Source organism: Microtus ochrogaster, chromosome 1, assembly GCF_000317375.1.
Source record: "Microtus ochrogaster isolate Prairie Vole_2 chromosome 1, MicOch1.0, whole genome shotgun sequence".
NCBI lineage: Eukaryota > Metazoa > Chordata > Mammalia > Rodentia > Cricetidae > Microtus > Microtus ochrogaster.
The window spans coordinates 22,984,705-23,004,344 of record NC_022009.1 but is presented as its reverse complement, the minus strand read 5'-3'; the positions used below and the strand labels follow the sequence as shown (position 1 = coordinate 23,004,344).

General features: G+C 53.2%; 1 protein-coding gene across 2 annotated transcripts; it reads left to right on the top strand.

The window, feature by feature from the left end:
* The first annotated feature begins 352 nt into the window (after nucleotides 1-352).
* On the top strand, nucleotides 353-10,762 carry Pgf (placental growth factor). 2 transcript variants are annotated; one of them, XM_013353472.2, is made up of 7 exons: nucleotides 353-721; nucleotides 1,858-1,897; nucleotides 5,743-5,939; nucleotides 6,168-6,244; nucleotides 8,059-8,088; nucleotides 8,185-8,248; nucleotides 9,973-10,762. In XM_013353472.2, exons 1-6 carry the CDS (start codon nucleotides 656-658, stop codon nucleotides 8,234-8,236), a joined length of 462 nt encoding a protein of 153 aa, XP_013208926.1. In that variant the 5' UTR covers nucleotides 353-655; the 3' UTR covers nucleotides 8,237-8,248; nucleotides 9,973-10,762. The 2 variants fall into 2 exon arrangements, with proteins under 2 accessions (XP_013208926.1, XP_005343418.1); XM_005343361.3 differs by lacking the exon at nucleotides 9,973-10,762 and having other exon boundaries at nucleotides 8,189-8,252.
* Nucleotides 10,763-19,640: the final 8,878 nt, after the last annotated feature.

Below are 19,640 nucleotides of genomic sequence, written 5' to 3'. Positions count from 1 at the left end.
GGTCACTAAAGTACCCAGCCATCTCCTTGGCAGATGTTGGACGTCAGCACTTGAAGGTTCCCACCGAAGGTGGCACCAAAAGAGCCAGGTGCAACCCTGGCCGTCGCGGCGGGCTGATCCAGGAGCAAGCTAGCGCCAGGCTCGGAGGGGCCTGGCGAACTCCGAGGTCAGCGCCCCTTCCACGCCCTGCGGGGTCACGCGCACACAGGTCTCACCGCCAACCCTCTCTCCAGCGCTCCCGGGCCTCCACTCGGCCTCGGGGCTCAGTGGGCGGGGCAGGCTACAGCCACGCCCCTTGTACAGCCTTGAAAACCAGCGGCGGACTAGCTTCAGTTCGTAGCGGAGCTGCAGTCTGAGCAGGAAACTGCATCTTCAGACTTCTGCTCAGCCACGAGAGAAGCTAGGGTCACCGGACGCCTAGGACCCTTTCACAGTCATCCGACTGGCCGCGCCAACTCCCCACCAGTTTCCTCAGCCACAGCCTTACCTGTGATCTCAGGACTTCCCCGACTTCCAGTGGATGCTCAAACTGACCCAGGACTGCAGTGAGTGGGACAGCCCCTTACTCAGCTCTCCTCCCGTATCAGCGTCTCTCCCCAGGGGAAGAGCATGGTGATTGTTCCTTGAAGAACCCTGACTCTAGACGTCTGAGAAGATGCTGGCCATGAAGCTGTTCACTTGCTTCTTGCAAGTCCTGGCTGGATTGACTGTACAGTCCCAGGTAAGGCTTCTCTTGACCTTCTCGTCCCAGCCGTAGCAACGGGGGCTACGGTCTGAAATTACAGACTCACTTTGGAGAGCAGCTCCTGCTGAGATGTCCACGTTTTTCCCAGGGGTGGGCTGGACCTCAGGGAGGAGACCTCTGGCTGGGCAGTCCCCAAAGATTGGGGGGCTGTCTTGGTGGGGGCAGGGAAGCCGTAGGGAATGAGGGAGGTTTCCTGTCTGGCCCCTAGAGCCCAAATGGCTTTGCTAAAAGCATCACTCCGCTAATCCCAGTCAGTTCTCTGGCCTTGTGGTCAGGGTTGAGGCCCCATGACCAACCAGGCGCCCCCAGGACCTCTGACCTGGCCTAGTGGGGGAAGAAACCAGCTAAAGAAGCTTGCGGTGGGGAGATGGGGCCCTTCCCCCACCAGTGCTCCAGTTGAGCCACGGGATCTTGGGTGGGCTTCAGATATGACAAGGGATCCTGCCATGCCCTTTTCTCCTGGTGGGTGGCAGCAGGTCCTGAGTGCAGGGCCTGGGGAAGTGAGCAGGGCCCTTTTCCCAGGAGCTGGGTGAGTCTGGCTGGGAGCCAGACTAGGCAGCAAAATCCTGACAAAGCCAATGCATTCCCTTCCTGCTGCACTGCCCACTGCCCTAGGACTCCTCAGCCCCAGCCCAGCGGTGCATGGGTTGTGCAGTCCTCTAGCTGAGCAGCCAGGCCGTCAGCCTGCTTGCTGCAGTGTTAGCCTGAGGTGTAACGTTACTGGCAGGCAACACCAGCTCATGGCGCCGCCTGCTCCAGCCCCTGAGTTCCCACCAGCTGATCACCTCCCCCTGGGCTCTGGCACCCAGCCAAGGCGGGCTGTAGAAGGCCCAGCAGGGCTGGCCTGGGGGCTGGGTAAAAGAGAGACCCCACAAGATTATAAGCTCTTTGGAACACGAGAAGCCTCCAAAAACCTCTAGTCTCCTCCCCTTTTCCAAATGAGGAAACTGAGGCCAGAGCATCAGGTGGTTTTTAGCAGCGCGAAACAAGAGGCAGCTCTGAGACAGAGTGGAGTGTGTGCGGAGGATGGGGAGGAGCTCAGGGGGGATTCACAGAGCAGAGCCCCAAAGAGATGCTCCTTCCTCATAGCTGCCCCTTTGTGTCCACCACAGGGGACCCTGTCTGCTGGGAACAACTCAAGAGAAGTGGAAGGTAAGCCAGCCAGGCCAGCTGTGCAAGCTGAGCCCCTCTCTTCTTTCCTACCGAGTGAGCCCCAGCAGAGAAGGAATTGGTCTGAAGGGTGGTCGCAGGCCAGTAGTAAGCTGGGGAGGGTCTGCAAGCTGAAGTCCACCTCTCGTGACCCAGCAACCTAGAGAGGTGTGGTCATGGTTTAGGGTCACCAAGCACACAGAAGCAGGGCAGGATAGCCAGGGTGCATCCAGCTGGCTCAGAGCCCCTGCCCAGCATGCTGTCAGGGTGCAGATGGAGTCTTAGTGGACAGGGTTGGTGTTGAGTGCCAGAGACCAGGCTGGAGTTTGGGAGCTGAATGGAGTAGGCAAGCAGTCAAGGGGCTTAGTCAGGACGAGGAGTCCTGTGTGGCTCTGACCAGGCCTTTCCAGTGATTACAAACAGACGGCCTGTGTCACACCCTCCCTGGCCTCTCACTCTCTGCCCTGGGTTGTGTCAAGACATAATCTTCAAAGGGCAGTAGGACTTTTGCCAAAGAGACGCACATGCAGGAGGCAGGGAGCTCATGCCAGGTCCTTCCTCCTTCTCCCTTCCTGCCTCTCTGAGACCCGGAGGATGGCCACATGCCATGGCTGAGGCTTCCAACAGCACCATGGGAGAAGGGATGTGCTTGTAGGGTTGTCCTGACTTACACGGATAATAGCTGAACTGCTGTCTCAGGCTGGGAGGACCCTCTGCTGGCCTGCCCACTGGTCTCTTCACCAGCCCCTTGGGAGCCTCATCTCCCCTGCCTCACACCTGAAGCCTGGGCCACTGAATGGTTGAGAGAAGGAGCTCCTTCAGCTCCATAGACTTGCCCATTTTCTGAGCTCTCTGACATTGGCGACGTATCGTGCTCTCTGGGGGTCGAGGAGGGCCGCCTCATATCCCTTATTGATAGTTTTAGTATGTAGATCAGGCACCAGCTTTCAAAGGTGTCTCAACCTCCTCATCTGTGAATTAGATAAATACTTGATATTAAAAACTTTTCCCAAGGCTGTAAGATTCTGAGTCCTTGGAAGACACAAGAGTGTATATACTTCCGAGGGCCCCAAGGAGAAGGCTTGGAGGTATAGATTCGGAATGTAGGCCAGCTCACCTGTAATCCTAACAAGCAAGGGGGCCTGTATTGTGACCAAGGAAGCACCAGCTGTTAAAGTCTGACATCACTATCCCCTCCCGCTAACACCAGAGTCAGAGGCAGCTCGGTGGGTGCAGTCACAGCCGCTGATTTCCACCCATGTTCTTCCGGGTCCCAGGGATGGGCGTGTCCTGTTACTTGGCTTGACCATCAGCTATGCAGTAGGAAGGTACCAGTGTTTCACAGATGAAGAATCTGAGGCTCAGAGAGGCCCCAGGGATCAGGCAAAGCTCCAGGCACTCTTCAGCGTAGCCGATAGAACCAGCTCGCTCAGCCCCAGGCCTCCCAGCTGGGCAGGAGCTGAGCAGGCGCGAGGAGAAGTGGCCCTTGTGGCAGGCTGGCAGGGTGCCTTGCCAGAGGACACCAGCTAGGCTCCGGCGGGTGGCCAGTGGCTACTGCAGACCTTTCCAGAAGCTTGCCGTCCGGACTGAACAGGGTTCTTCTTGGAGTTCTTCCATCCTGGGTAGTATGCCGCTGGGGACAGATGGCTGCCCACTCATAGGGCTGGACAGGTAGCTGAGGAGCCTATTCTGGGCCCAGTCCTGACAGGAGGAGCCCTCCCAGTCCTGTCACTACCCACTTCCTACCCAGAACAGGTTTGGGGTTAGTGGGAATGCTCTTCGCAGCAATGAAACCCAACCTTTTCCTGAGAGGGCAGTCACACATCTGGGAGGAGCTGATGTCTGTGCTTAGGTAAACCAGGCCTCCGCTCAACTCTCTGGGCCTTTCTAGGCCAGTAAGAAACAGGTCTCGGGATTTGGGGGTCCTGGAACCCAAAATGTTTACATGATAGGATGTGGATTACGCATTTGTGTGAGCAGTAAGGGAGCTAGGCCCCCTTTGCCGCTGTCCCTCCCTGGTGGCCGAGCTTTTTGTGCCGCCAACTGCTTCTCTCCCTTATTTACGTTTCCACGCAGAGATTAAATGTTCGGAGTGGCGTGGTGCTCAAGAGGGCTTTAGACTAAACACGAAGCTCACGACGCTGGCGAAGGGAGGTGGCCTCTGACCCATTGTACAAAGGCAGGCTTTCCCTGGACTCGAAGGCTGCCTATGAGGAAAGAGGCCTCGTTTCCCCACTTGGGTCCAGGGAGAGTGTCCAACAGCCTGGAAAAGTAGAGGGTCCCCACATCCCCCTCCAGGCCCTGGTCTAGCCCAAGTGCCTTCAAAGAGCAGGGGGGACATCAGATGCCTAGATAAGAACGGTTTATTGCCTTGGTGACTGCCCCGGCAGCCCCGCCAGCTCCACGTGGAAGAGGCTCTTGGGTGTTTTCCACCAGCTTGTAGCCTTTGCTGAGGGTCTCTGCTATGTCTAAAGTTTATTTTCCTTCCTAGAGGCACATATCCTCACAGGATCTGTGGGATGGACTTTGGCCCCCTCTGCCCCTAGGAAGTACCACAGAAGCGAGGGTCTGCTGGGGAAGGCCACTGCTCTCTGTCAAGGCCAACTTGTGGGTGACCCTGGTCCCAAGTCTCCCATGAGTTGAGAGGATGGTCATCAGAAGTGGAGCAGGCTGATCCAGGCCTGGTCTCAAGGCTGACCAGGACTGTACACCAGGGCACCAAACCCAGACAGTCTGTCAGGGCCTACGTGACCTTAGCAACCATCTATTCCCAGGCTGCTTCTCGCTCCCAAGCCCAGGAAACTGATATACCTGGAATGGCTAAGTGACCTCCCCAAGGTCATACAGCCAAGTATAGGGCCTGGAGCCAGATGGTCTGGCTTTGGCTGTTCTCTGAGAGCCTGTGTTGGAGCCCTGGTACCAGGCTACCCCTTAAAGGAAGAGCATCTTTGGAGGGATTCCAGATCAGTCCCCCCAGAGATACCACCATCACCACCAGGACATTGCAGGGGTCGGGAATGTTCCTGGTAATCCTCCGTGAACTGTCACCTCATCAGTCAGGAGTCACTGAGCCTGTGTTTACTCGGGGGTCAGCTCCTGCCTTCCCAGAGCCTCGTTTTGGCTCCAGGGGAGATAAGAACCACCAGTGACGGTGGGAAGGATGTGAGCTGGGGACCCAAGCTTTGCTCCCTAGCGGAGCACCGCTCCTCGCAGAGCAGAGTGCCTAGAGAAGGAAGGCTTCAGGGAGGAATGGGGGCTGGGTACAGGCACATGGTCTCCCTTGGCCCACGCAGGGTAAGATTCAAAGCTGGGGGTCAATACTGATATGTCCTAGCTCCTGTAAAGGGTGGTGGGGCCACACAGGCCGGAGGCTGGATCACGTGGTTAGGCATGCTCTCGGCTACAGAGGAGTGATGCCAAGTAGAGCGGGACACGAGGGGGCTGTGATGAGGTGGGGACAGAGGGCAAGGGAAGGCTAGCCGTTCCTGGTAGGAGGACTGTCTTCAGGAGTTCCTCGAGGCTCAGGAAGCACCAGGTCAGGCTGGAGAGAGACCTAGGGCATAGTTCTCAAAGCTCCAAGGAAGACTTGGAACCAGAAAGAAAAACACAAGGAGAACTTGGGACCTTCAAAGATTCTGCTCTATTGAAATTTAAGCCCCAAAGAGAGCTAAAGGATCAGCAGGGACCCCAGAGTGATGGTGGCAATAGTCCAGAGCAGAGGGACCCCACATAGGTCCAGGGGCTTCGTGGGAGAGGTGAACTTTGTGGGAGCTGAACCCAGGAGCCACGTCTGGGGCATCAAGGAGCAGGTCCCTGCTAACCTGATCTGGCCTTCTGTCTCCCTACAGTGGTGCCCTTCAATGAAGTGTGGGGCCGCAGCTACTGTCGACCAATAGAGAAACTGGTGGATATCATCGATGAGTACCCTGATGAGGTAGCATACATATTCAGCCCATCCTGCGTCCTCCTGTCTCGCTGTTCTGGCTGCTGTGGGGACGAGAGTCTGCACTGTGTGCCGCTAAAGACAGCCAATATCACCATGCAGGTAGGGAAGCTCTTCCTGACCCGCCACCATCTGCCATAGCCCACACCATATCCCGAAGCCCGCGGACTCCCTAGAAATTACCCAGAGACGGACAGAGGCAGGTCAAGGCCCTACAATAGGAACCAAGTTCCCAAACCAGTGTCCCTCACTGCCAGCACAGGGTCTGTCCATCTAGGCTCTGAGCCCCTCACAGGCTCCTCACTGGTTCTCATCTCTCCCCTCCCACAGATCTTGAAGATCCCCACCACTGGCGATGCTTCCTACGCAGAGATGACATTCTCTCAGGATGTGCTCTGTGATTGCAGGTAGGTCACAGGTGGACAGCAGGGACACACTGCGCACCTAGCAAATGCTAAGCCTCAGCAAATCCTCTGAAGGCCCCTGGGGCAGAAGAGGAGCTGCCTCCCCTGCTGCAAGTTATCCCCGGCAGACCCCTTTCCATTTTCTCAGACACCCTCCCAAACCTGAGGAGCTGGCCTCAGCCACCGGCTCAGCTGCTAAGATATCACAGTAGGACGGGAAGGCTGAGTCTCTCCTAGACTGCCAGGGTCCCCCCTCCCATGCATGTCACACCTCCACCCTCTGAGATGAGCAGCACCTGCCACAGGCCTCAGGAATGGGTGCAAAGACATCACAAGCCTGTACTTGATTCTGGAATGGGCTGCGTGCCCACTGGAGGGAGTAAACCATGCCAAGAAGAGGGTAAAACGAAACCCTCAGAGAAGGGAAGGGACAAGAAAATGGAGATACAGCGTTGTCTTTAGGGTTGCAGCTCACTGTCCCCAGGAAGCTGAGGCCAACGCTCAGCCTTGCTGTTTGTCCCCCGGGCTCTCAGAACCATTGCTGCTGGGGACAGCAGCCTGCCATGCCATCTAAGTTCAGAAAGAATGAGATAGTTAGATGCTGCTCTTTGCCATGGCCAAGGGCACCCGATTAGGGGTGTGGGGGCCCAGTCTGGAGCTGAAAGAAGGGGAGGGCAAGCACTCCTCACACATGTTTATCCAGTACCCACTGTGGGCCATACACTGGTCGAGGTGCTTGGGATACAGTGGCGAGCAAGATAGAAGAGATTCATGCCCTTGTGGCCAGCTCCTTCAAGCGTGCTCCTTCGAGCGTGCAGAGGAGGAGAGTCAGGCTCCGTGCAGTTCCCAGCCTTGTGAGAGGGATCTAGGATTAGACTTGGCCTGTCTCATTCCTGCAACTGCATTTTCCCCGCCGCCTTTCCTGGCAGTCACCATTTCTCCATAGCTCTAGTAGTAGCTACGCCGCCTGGCCCTGCCTAATCCCAGGACTCTAGCTGCCTGCTTTGAACTTGAGCCCTGGCTCCAGGCTCTCTCCACTATGCCAATATTGGGGGCCTTGATTCAACCTGTTCACTTCAAGTGACGTAACAATAGCTCAGTCATGAGCCGCCCACCGCTCGGCCTTCACCTTCTCCATCAGCTTTACTCTCCCTGCTACTCTTAGGACGAGGTGTGACTGGGGAAAATGGGCCAGCTCAGGACAGCACACACTCAGGGCCCCTGCTGCCCCTCCCGTCCTCAACACTGTCCCTGGGAAATACTGAAGTTATCCCCTTCCATCAGGCCAGGCAACAGGGACACCTTTCTTCTCACTGCTGGGCCAACAGCCACGGCCCCAGAAGGCAGAGCTGGGACATGCCTGGTGACTCCCTGCTGTTGCCACGGTGGGGTGGGGGTTGGGGAGACGCTTGAGCCCAGGAGAGCAGCCTTAGCTGGCCGCCACCATTGCCCTGCCGTCCACAGTCTTGTCCATCATTTACTCTCCTTGAGGGAACTCCCAGAATGCACCCTGGAAAGAAAAGGGGGAAAGTGAACAGAGAAAGTATAGTAGCTAAGGACGGATCCGAGATTTGATGCCAAGAGGCTAGGGCGAGCAGAAACATGTGATGAAGAGCCCCCAGGGGAACTCCGGCCTCTCTGGAGGTTGGCAGGACCTAGGTAGGGCAGGAGCCCAAGCACTGGGACCTCTGCCGCCAGTTCTTCACCAGCTCCCATGCTGCCCCCTAGTGGCGCTGGCACGACCGCGTTACCGCCACTTAGGAAAACTGGGAAGCGCCCACTTACTCTTCTCTCCTTGTCTCTTTCTGTTTCCCTAGGCCTATTCTGGAGAAGACAAAGTCAGAAAGGTAAGTGTACCGGCTTGGAGCAGTTGTGGGACCTGCCAGCTCCTGTCCTAGCTGAGAAGCCCCAGCTATGTTGTGCTGATGTTTGGCTTGTTGCAGGAAGAAGATCAAGGGAAAGAGGAAGAGAGAGAAGCAGAAACCCACAGACTGAGGAACCCCACCTGTGAGTGTGCTGGGGCTCGGCTGGCAGAAAGACTGGGTCTAAAGGGTGGGGGCGGCCCCAGCAGCAAGACCCAATGGTCAGGGGTGGATGAGGCAGAGGCTCAAATGAGATCTCGAGGTAAGAACAGGGAATTCATATTTTTTACGGACCAAGGTGCATCAAGGGACCTTAGTTCTTGCCCCTTATCTCTGTATGGCCTTAAAACAATCACTTTCCTTGTAAAAGGATGGGGCTGGCATCACAGCAAGCATTGGGCTAGTCTACAGGCCTCTGCCAAGCACCGCTGTGTGCCAGACACGTGGGTGACAGCCACACTCCCAGTGTTTGCCGTCTGCTCCACAGCTGGCCACTTCTGGGCAGCCCTGGGGAAAGAGCAATACCCCCCGTCGGGTCCCCTGGTCAGTGTCTCTGTCTTTGGGTCCATTCCCTCTTCTCTCTTCTCTGTTCCTTGACCATCCTGGCTTCGCACCTCAGGGCAGCAGGTGGTAGTGCCAGGCAACAGTGTAGCTTGAAGAGGAAGACCAGGGCAGGGACTCCCCCACCAGGTAACCAAGCTAGCGGGAGTTGCATATCACACACACACACACACACATACACACACAGAGATATCAAATTCCGCCCGGCCATTTCTCAGACGTGGGTTCTCGGGCGTCTCGTTCAGGTATTTTCCCAACGAGATCATCAAAACCTCACGTGCCTCTTGCTTAATTTTAGGTTGGCCATTAACATATGCAGGGTTATTTTAAATGGGATGCTATGTAGTGCTATGTAGCCCACGTTGGCTTTAAACTTTCAGCCATCTTCCTGCCTCAGCCTCCCAGGGAGGCTGGCTTTACAGACACGCGCCACTGCAATTTCTCTCTCTCTCTCTCTCTCTCTCTCTCTCTCTCTCTCTCTCTCTCTCTCTCTCTTTTTTACTTTTAAAATCATACTAACAAACAGTTGGATTTAGAGGATCTAGCTTTCCGTAAGGGGGAAGGGCTGCAGGGAGACTGTAGCAAGGACAGGCCTCGGGTACCTCCTCACACAAAGTTAAAACGAAATAGCCAAGAAGGCTGAAAACTCAGTTCTTACAAAACAAAACCAAAAAACACCTGTTTGGGGGGTGGGGATGTAGCGCGGTGGTAAGGAGCTTGCCCATCGTGTGAAAGAATCCTCAGTGCCACAGAACATATAGTAAAAAAATACAAACAGGCCTGGCGGTGGTGGAGCATGCCTTTAATCCCAGCACTTGGGAGGCAGAGGAAGGCGGATCTCTGCAAGTTTGAGGCCAGCCTGGGCTACAAGAGCTTGTTGCAGGACAGAGACACCCTGTCTCAAAAAACAAACCAACAAACAAAAAGCAGACGACGAAACCACTGTCACCGGTTCTCAGTCTTTGGAACGTTTGTCTGAAGATTGAGGTAACCAGAGACACTGTTGCGTGATGCCAGATTGGCTTCAAGTATCTCTGTCACCGAACAGTTGTGCGGCCTTAGGCAAGTTTCTTAAACTCTCTGAACCTTCGCCCCTCATTTGTGAGCAGGTAACATCGCTGTGGGGTGTCCTGAAAAGGGAGACAGTGCTTGGCAAGGGTGCTAACTGCTTGCTGGCCTGGGTGTGAGCAGCCTTCCCAGGGTGCTTGCTGCTCCTTGTCCTCTGCACCCGCCCTCCTCTATGGGAGGGGGTCTCGTCCTCCACAGTGTCCTGATCTCCCTGACTTGTCTGTGTTTGGTCTCTGGCAGGTTTGGTGGTGCTATTCCCCGGAGCTGACCAGCCCCTCAGAGGAGAGACCCCACACCCTGCTCATATATTTATTACCGTCCCCCTCCCAAATCCCTCCCTGCTGGTACCTACCCCCCTCTATTTATTAGCCAACTCGACCCTGCTGAATGACTTGCTCCCGCCAAGATAAGGAGCATGGAAGGACAGGACCTCAGGAATTCAGTGCCTTAAACAGAACGTGAGAGAAGGAAAGAAGCCAGCCACGGTTCCGTGGGAGCTTCGGCTTGGGAAGACGCAAGACATGGACTTGGCCTCGCAAGGGGCAAGCCAGGCCCCTGAGGCTCTGGTTCTCCAGGGAAATGGAGAAGGAAAGAGAAGGCCCAGTACCTACCCTGGTCCCCAGCTCCACCCGGACAGCAGCTCTGGCCATGGCTGCATTGAAGACATGCATTATTAGAGGGGACCCAGCCATGCCCTCCTCCTGCTGCAATCAACTGTTCACCCTGGAGACCAGGACAAGACATTCGGCTCTGGAGAACAGAGCCTGCCTGTGGGCTTTGCCTTTCAGCCTTTGCAAAGCACCCACCCTGCCCCTTCTCTGGGACATAGGCAGAGTGGCCTGGGACTGGACAGAGGGCAGGCTGCACGGGGGATAATTGCCCAAGGACTTTCATCGCTGCAAGTCAGGGGCGTGTGTCCTTGTGTTACGGCTACGGAAAGCAAGCAGGTTCCTGGAGGGCCCTTGCAGCTCACCGGGTGTCTCTGCTGGAACTGTCTAACTGCCAAGCCAGATTCTCTTGAATAAAGCATTCTCGTCTGAAACCAACCTGTCTAGGCTGTGTGTCTTCTAGAGCAGAGAGGGGAGGGCTGTGGGGGAGACAGAGACCGGCATAGTGGCTCCGAGCCTCCCTAACTCATCTCAGAGAGCCTTCTCAGGTTGGGAGGGGGCATGCCACCATGGATAGCATCATATATGTTTCCCCTTTCACAGCTGGGGAAACCGAGGCCTGAGAAGGCAGAATGGATGATGGGCTGAGAGTCAGCGGTCAGCCTTACCCCAGGCTTGCCAGGGGACACTGCGTGTCTCTACCATTACTCTTGGCTGGACCTCTCTGCTTTGACACATGATAAAGGAGCTTTGCTACTGTCTTGATGGCCCTGGATGGTCTTCAGAGACTGTCCCTAGATAGATTATTTCAGGACTACCCCCGGGGCTCGCCCATCCCCAAACATACAGTTCCACCTCTAAAAGTTGGGGAGAGGATTGGCTCCAAGCTCCTCTAAACCCCATTTTCCCAACCCAAGGCCACCTTATACCCAGCCTGGAACCCGCACTCTGGATAGCCTATAAGTGGGTCTCCCCATGTCTGTCCTCAGACCTCAGGAGGGCTACCCTGTCCTAGGTTTGCTGAAGCACAATGTCCCCTCACTACTTGGGCCCTGGATGCCTGGATCGGCTGCCACCTTCTTCCTTTTGCCTCCCAACTTCCTTCACTTTCCTCCCTTAAAAAAAATTGAATAAATAAAAAAAGAAAAATTTGTATTTCTTCGAGTCCAAACCACTTTCTAACAGACACTCAGCCGCTCCTGACGCATGCGGAAGTGTTGTGTGAGCACCTTTTGGACTGTGTGTGCTGGTTAGAGAGCCCTACTTTATCTCTTGAGGCTGAAACACACAGGGGCTCAGGGGAACAGAAAGGGGCCTGCTTATAGGGCGCTGGTTCTCATGTCATGGTGACACACAGCCCCCCAACCATGCAATTATTTTTGTTGCTACTTCCTAACTAATTTTGCTACCAAGCGGTGTCTCAGTTCCTAAGGCCTTGGGAAATAGGTGTTGTTTGGTGGTCACGACCCACAGGTTGAGAAGTGCTGCTTTGTTTGAAGGTCACCACAGTGAGCAGGGTCCAGCAGGCTCTGTCTGTTCACAGAAGCTTGGAGCCCTGGAGGACGGTCCGGCAGTCTGGTCAGCATGTGTTCCTGGCAAGGGATCAGAGAGGGTGTGGGCTGGCCCCGGGGGACTCAGCTAAAGAAATGGCTTGCTTCTCTCTTCATCTGCAGCTGTGGGAAGACATCGTCGCTGGCTGGGTTCTCTGAAGAAAGCACCCCTCCCTCTGGCTGGGCCCTAAGGACCCCAACCCCACCCTGTAGCATCTCCAAGGTTTTCATCTCCCATTCAGGCCAGCGACCTCTGCAGTAACCTAGACAGAGACCAGGGCAGTTCCTGGGTTAGAGGAGGAAAGAAACCCTTGTCCCTGGCCGGGCTGTTCACTGCAGGATCAGTAAGAAAAGGAACATCATGGTGGGTGCATTTGAGCAAGCCGACGGTCCTCTCAAGTCATCTGGGTCCTCAGAGACCCATGTAATGGGCTTGTCACTCTTTGGTGGAATACCACTCAGTCAGACGTTCTGAGGCACTGTGGGGAACGGCGCACGCGTGTCCTTTGCCCTTGGCTCTCATTCCACGGAGAGTTGTGTGTTAGAGGCTGCAGGTTGTCATTTCATTTGTGGGCTCAAAGCTAAGGAAAAGGGGGCTCTCGAGCACCCAAAATTCTAATACAAGAAACTTTAGGGCCGGATCAGAAACACTGGCCTAATTAACTCAGCAAGAGTTAAACTTGAGGGGAGAGGTGAAATGGTTCAGTGGTTAAGAGCACAGCTGCTCTCCCAGAGGACCTGGGTTTCATTCCCAGCACCACACACGACAGCTAACAACCATAAGTTCTGTAGTTCCAGGGAATCCGACACCATCCTTCTGGTCTTTTCAGGGACCAGACACCCATGTGGGACTCAGACATATACACAGATGAAACACTCGTACACATGGATGGATGGATGGATGGATGGATGGATGGATGGATGGATGGATGGATGGACGGATGGATGGAGCTGAGAAGCAGAGAGGGGGACAGAGTTAAGAGGGGCTAGCTTGTCAGATAAAGGTGATTATCTTAAAAACTCTGTGGCCTGAGTTCAATCCTTGGACCCCACAAGAGGGTAGAAAGAAATTACTAACTCCGCAAGTTGGTCTTGTGACCCCTACATGTGTGCTGTGGCATGTGCCACACACACATATACACACGTCATGCACACATACACACACACACTAATAACAACAACAACAATAAAAAATTAAAAATCTATAGTTGAAGGTGGGCTGGCGTTAGAAATCTGTAATTCCTGTACTCTGGAAACTGAGGCAGGAGAGTCAAGAGTTCAAGGTCAACCTGAGCTACACAATAAGATTCTGACAAAATTAAACAGAAGGGAGGAAAGAAGGCAGTAAGGAAGGAGGGACGGGTTTTGCCTCTCCAAAATGCAGCGGTGGAACATTAGAGATGGCCTCCACACTGCTCTGCTGGAGGTGACCCTTCGGTTCCCCCCTTTGGCTGAGTTGAGCTGGCTGCTTTGGCCCACAGCCAGTGGTTCTTACGCCAGCGTTCAAGAACACCGGTGCTTCGCCTTGGTCCCTTGGAACGCTCAGCTGTGATGGTGTTAGCCACCTTGAGGTCACCGTGTAGGAAGCAAGCTCAGACGACCGACCGTGGAGGAAACAGGAAAAGGCTCCATCAAACCCAAGCTCCCCTGGCTCCAGCCCTCACAGTTACCTCAGCTGATGCCTCAGGAGGCTGGATGGGGAGAGAGTTCAGTGGCTAAGAGCACAAGCCGTTCCTGCCCAGGACCTGGGTTCAGTTCCTAAAGTCCAGCTTGGGTGGCTTACAAACTGCCTGTAATTCCAGATCACAGGTATACAAGGCCCTGGTGAGTACACAGGCCCACACATAGACATAATTACAAATAAAGATTACAGGGCTGGAGAGAGGGAGGGGTCAACAGGAAAGAGCACTGTTGCTCTTGCAGAGGACCTGTGTTCTGTTCCATTTTCTCATCTTTGTAGGCACCAGTCATGCACATGGCACACAGACAAACATATAAACTACAAACAAAACATCCACACATGTAAAATAAAATAAATAAATCTTAAAAAATCATTTTTCGTGATTTATCTTTATTTTATGTGCATCAGTGTTTTTGCATGCTTATATGTCTGTGTGAGGGTGTCAGATACTGTTTTGAACTGCCGTGTGGGTGCTGGGAACTGAACCCCAGTCCTTTACCAGAGCAGCCAGTGTGCTCTGAACTGCTTAGCCATCTCTTCCGCCCCTAAACAAATCTTTTTAAAATAAAATAAAGGTTAGAAGGGAGTTTACAGGCCTCACGGAGCAAAGACAAACTGTTCCCGCCACGTCCTGCTTCCTCTCCTAATGGTGGGACCAGGGATCAGGAGACACCACAAGGACAGAATGTTGTAGAGCAGCTTGCTCTGCAACAATAAGTAACCGGTACAGGAACTGGGGAAAGGCAAAGAGGCAGCATTCCAGAGAGTGCTGTCGACCAGGGGTCGCAGGAAGCCTCATCGTGGGGGGCGGAGGGTACGAACACACATTTACATTGTTTATGACATTACGGTCACTCAGAGATGAGAGTGCTCCAAACGAGGACACTGGCAACGGGGTTAGGAAGGCTCCAATATGACTGGAGCCTGATGGGCAAGGGAGGGAGCCAGGAGCCAATGGCTTTACTCTAATTGCAGGTAGAGAATCAAAATCTGGTGCAATGTGGCAGAAAACCTTCAAAAGGTGTTAAGCTATAGAAGAAAATGACACACACCTTTGTTCTTCTCTTCTCCTCTCTCTCTCTCTCTCTCTCTCTCTCTCTCTCTCTCTCTCGACAAGGTCTCTCTACATAGCCCTGGTTATTCTGAAACTCGCTCTGTAGACCAGGCTAGCTCCAAGCTCACATAGACCCACCTGCCTCTGCCTTCCACGTGCTGGGATTAAAGGTGTGCACCATCACAGCCCAGCTACCACTGGTCACTTGGAAAATGTTCTCTAGGGACACAAGGTTGAGAGGTCACAAATTTTCATAAGACGGCAGCAAATCCAGACGCAATTATGGTAGATGGTTCTAATGAGAGGGACAGGGCACAGAGAGATGAAGAAATTTTAGGGCATTCCCACCTGTGCTCTGTCCACCTGGTTCCTAAGCTTCAGCTGAATCTCAGGGCCAGGCATTTTGGAGTAGATACATAGTAATTGTAGGTAGTAGACAGTGATGGGGCAAAATATATCCGCATGCAAACGTCCCACACTCCCACTTCCCCGTCTGCTAAAGGAAATTCCATTCTAAAGTATTTAGGAAGCTAAGAGCGGCATAGCAGAGAGGCTACGTTGATCTACTTAAGAGAAAAGATAAATGAGGAGGGGCTGGAAGTAGAAAAGGTGTTCGGAGTTTGCCAAGAGACTTTGGTGGTGGAGAACAACTTGGGGCATGAAAGAAGGGCATTGGGAGCATGCTGCTGTGCTCCCCAAGTGCTAAGGCATGCTGCGGTGCTCCCCTACTGCAAAGGTATGCTGCCGTGCTCTCCAAGCGCTAAAGCATGCTGCAGTGCTCCCCAAGTGCTAAGACATGCTGCCATGCTCCCCTAGTGCTAGGGCATGCCTCTGTGCTCCCCGAGTGCTAAGGCACCAGGCAGAGACTGAGCCCAACCGGTCACACAGAGCTGGGTGAGATATTGCCTCGGCCCTTGGAATTTTTGTTGAAAGGGGTTGAAGAGCTGGCTCATTGTTTAAGAGTACTCGTTCCTAAAAGGTTTGGTTCTCAGCACCACATGGTTCTCAGCTCACAACCATCCTTAACTCCAGCTCCTGGGGATCTATCACCTTCTTCTGGCTTCCCTGCACTCCAGGCATGCATATGGTACACATACATACGTGCATATCAACCACTCACACACACAAAATAAAAATTAAATTTAAAAAATTGAAAGAGTATTTATTAAATTTATATTAGTATTGTATTTATATAAATATTTATTAAAAGGGCCAGAGGTATACCTCAGGAGTAGAAGACTTGCCTAGCACACAGAAAGTTCTAGGTCCAATTCTCAGAACTAGGGGAAAAAAAGTTAGTCAAAGGATTAAGATTATAACTAGAAGGAAGGAGAAGTTAGTGGCATTTGAGTTGTTCCTTAAAGAATAGGCCACCATGGACTAGATGTGGTGACATAAGCACTCAGGGGAATGAGGCAGCAGGATGATGAGTTCAAGGCTAGCCTGGACAACATAGCCAGTCGGTGTTTCAACAAATAAAATAACAGAGAGGGGAGAGAGAGAGAGAGGGAGAGAGAGAGAGAGAGAGAGAGAGAGAGAGAGAGAGAGAGAGAGAGAATCACCTCCCAGCTCTAGGTCAAGGAAAACTGCTGACTGAATTGAGAAACAGGTGTTTGAACTGCGTTTGTTCTTAGCAGTTCTGGGGCTGCCGAGCTGGGAGCTGCTGCCGTTTTTTTCAAACAAACACTATACTGGACCAAAAGAAATTTACAAATTTTCCTTTCCTTCTACAGATGAAGATATAGAGGTCCAGGCCGTCAAAAGCCATGTGGATTAAGTGAGCCAGAACTTTCAAATTCGCCAGGAAGGACTGCCATAGGATGGAATCCAGCCCTGAAGCGGATGCTTCCTGCCCTGGCCACGGTACCTCCTCCACGGGATGGAGAGCAGAGAGGGGACGAGGAGAGGATTGTACTCCCCACTGGAAAAGCTGGCCAAGCCATCTGTGAGGTGTGTCTGGGTGGGTCCACAGAAAAGGCCTTTCCACAAACTCGGGTGGGAAATCAAGGCTCCAGACAGGGCGGTGACAGGACAGAGTCTTGGTGTGGAAAGATGGCTGTCTGTCAGCAACAAAGCTTAACAGCTGTTGTTTTAGAGAAGCCCAACCCCTCCCTTTCCTGAGGGAAGCCTGAGCACCCCCTCCCATGACATTGGCTGTGACTGAGGAAGACGAGGCCCCACCTCAAAGACTCCAGGCCCAAAGCATGGTGTTTCTGGTCCCTGCAGCCATGGAAACATCAGATGGCCAGCAGGAGGAAGGGGCTGAGGCCATCTCATAGCTGGACTATGGGCTGTCACCTGGATGGCAGGTGAGACACTATTGGCTCCCCTGCAAGGCTGTTCAGTGCAGGAGTCCCATGCACTATCCTCCTGTCCCTGCTCCATCCTCTGTGGCCCTGCCCTGCCCTGCCCTGCCTCAGCCAGGGCCACCCAGCACCTTAAGGCTGCCGCAGTAACAGGAGCCTCAGGCAGCCCAGCCCACACTGACAGTTCTGAGAAGTGGCCCAGGAAGAGGGGGTCTAAGATTTGGCCTGAGGTTGGACAGTCCCTACAGGGCCACCCTCCTCTCTCGGCTCATGAAGCCTGTGGAGTCTTCTTCTCACTTACCAAACGAGTCCCCGAGGGGTGAGATCAGCCCTAGGAATTCCTTCCCCAGCTTCTTGGAGGGTCAGAAACTGACAGCTGGTTATGGCTGGCTGCCGCACAGACACAGAAGCCGTGGTCTATGGGAGCAGAGCCAGGCCCAGCAGGCTAAGATCACATGGAGTGGCCTTCCTTTCTCCCCCATGCATCGGGCCAGGCCTGTGGGCCGTGTGTGCGTGCGTGTGTGTGTGTGTGTGCCTGTGTGTGCCTCTGTGTGCGTGTGTGTGGGTGTGTGGGTGCGTGTGTGTGTGCGCATGTTTGTGTGGTGGTGGGGGGTTCAGCTAGAATTGCATAATTCCTAGACAAGTGCTCCCCAGGAGACTAGAAATACAACCTCTCAGCCCACAGGAAGATGAGGGGTCCCTCTCACGTCAGAATCTCTAGGAAGTGCCTTTGACTCCCCCTTTTATTGTCAATTTATTATTTTATAAATATGAGCACTCTATCTGCCAGAAGAGGGCATCAGATCCCACTATAGATGGTTGTGAGCCTCCATGTGGTTGCTGGGAATTGAACTCAGAACCTTGGGAAGAGCAGTATCTCTCCAGCCCCCCTTTGATTCTTTGAGAGAGAAGCCCTGGCCAGTAGAGATTAGCTCCACCAAAGATACACAGTGCCAGGCTGCGTGTGGTGGCGCTCGACTGTAATCCCAGTCCTAGAGAGGCAGAGGCAGGAGGATGTCTGTGAGTTTGAAAGTCAGCCTTGGCTGCAAAGCAAGTTCTGAGATAGCCAGGCAGGACCACATAGGGAGAGTCTGTCTCGAAAAAAGAAAAGAAAGAGACTCACAGTGCCTCATTGAGACTCCGTCTTTGTGTATGGAGAATTTGCTGACCCTCACCTTCCTTCCGCATGAGAATATAAAGTCTAATTCTATTAAGAGAGTCTAATCATTGTGTAGCTATGACAGCAGGTAACTCTTAGAACAGATTATAAACCTGATTTACACGGTCACTTCGTCCAGTAACCAGGCTCCTGAGACCCACACTCAGTCAGTGACAGCCCCCCTGCCTCTGAAAATAGCCAATCCACTGCAGGTGCTCCTAGGGTCAAGGAACGGCCAATAAAAATTGGCTCATTCCTAAACGCTGTCCTTGCCTCAAACCCATCCAGTAGTCTATCATCTTTTCTTTTCTTTTCTTTTTGGTTTTTCAACAAAGCGTTTCTCTATAGCTTTGGAGCCTGTTCTGGAACTCCCTCTGTAGACCAGACTGGCCTCAAACTCACTCTGCCTCCTGAGTGCTGGGATTAAAGGCGTGTGCCACCACCGCCAGGCCATCTATATTTTCACTTTCCAAAGCCTGAGTTACTTTGAATTGCGAAACATAAAGGGGAAACTTCCAGAAATAAACAATCTGCGATTTTAAAACCAAAGACTGTTCGTGGTGGTGTGACGCAATCTCTCGCCATTGCGGGCTATCCCACGGGGTGACGGGCAGCATCCCTTTCTTTGCTGTATCCACACCGTGTGTGCTATCCTCCGATTGGTCGCTGACTAGCTGTCTGCTGTGGACTTTCATTTCAACCGTGGTGGTGTCACAATGCTTAGATACGGGGTTTGGTACAGGGCAGGTTTTCAAGCATCAACTGGGAGTCTTGGAACACATCCCCTACCCCTAAGACAAAGGGGATTACTGGATAGAAGGACTCTGCCCTCCTCAGAGATGCTGTGCCTTGCCAACACAGCTCTCTCCCTTGCTTAAGCAAGCTGCAACTGCTTCTTGTTTCACAGAGTTGATGGCCGTATCGCCTTTCAATATTCTCCTCCAAACTCTTTCTTACAATCGGTCACAAATTCTCCTAAAATCCAAAGAACAAGCAATAAATTTGTTTTTAGGCTTCGGTACAAAACCGGCCTAGGCTGCAGATGGACATGATTTCCCCGGTATACCTCTTTATCTTCTCTGCCCCCTCCACCAGAACCCGGCTCAATCCTGGCAGAATGTCTGTGGACCATCTTCATGTGTTGCTCTTTGGACGAAACAGATCACACCTCTTGTCGCAGTTTGTATGAGGGTGTTTTATATCAAAAGACCCCACTATTACACCGTCATCCTCAGGATGAAGATGAGAGAAGGGAGCAACGCAGCGCCTTCGCACATCTACTTAGCTTACGACCCAAATGTAACCAGGACCCATTGTTTATTTCATAGCCTGCTTTTAAAACTTAGTCTGGTCAGGGGCTGGGTGGGTGAAACAGTGGTTAAGAGCACTGCCTACTTTTCCAGAGGACCTGGGTTCAATTCCCAGCATGCACACAACTGTCTGTAACACCAGCTCTAGGGGACTCGACACTCTCACACAGACAGGCATGCGGTCTAAATAAATACCAATGCATAGAAAATAAAAATAAATAAATTAAAAAGAACTTAGTC

Excerpts from the sequence above, each read along its gene's own strand:
- Pgf (XM_005343361.3), top strand. The coding sequence starts at position 656 with ATGCTGGCCATGAAGCTGTTCACTTGCTTCTTGCAAGTCCTGGCTGGA. Across the intron at positions 1,898-5,742 it reads CAACTCAAGAGAAGTGGAAG|TGGTGCCCTTCAATGAAGTG; the intron begins GTAAGCCAGCCA and ends GTCTCCCTACAG. Across the intron at positions 8,089-8,188 it reads GAGAAGACAAAGTCAGAAAG|AAGATCAAGGGAAAGAGGAA; the intron begins GTAAGTGTACCG and ends TGTTGCAGGAAG.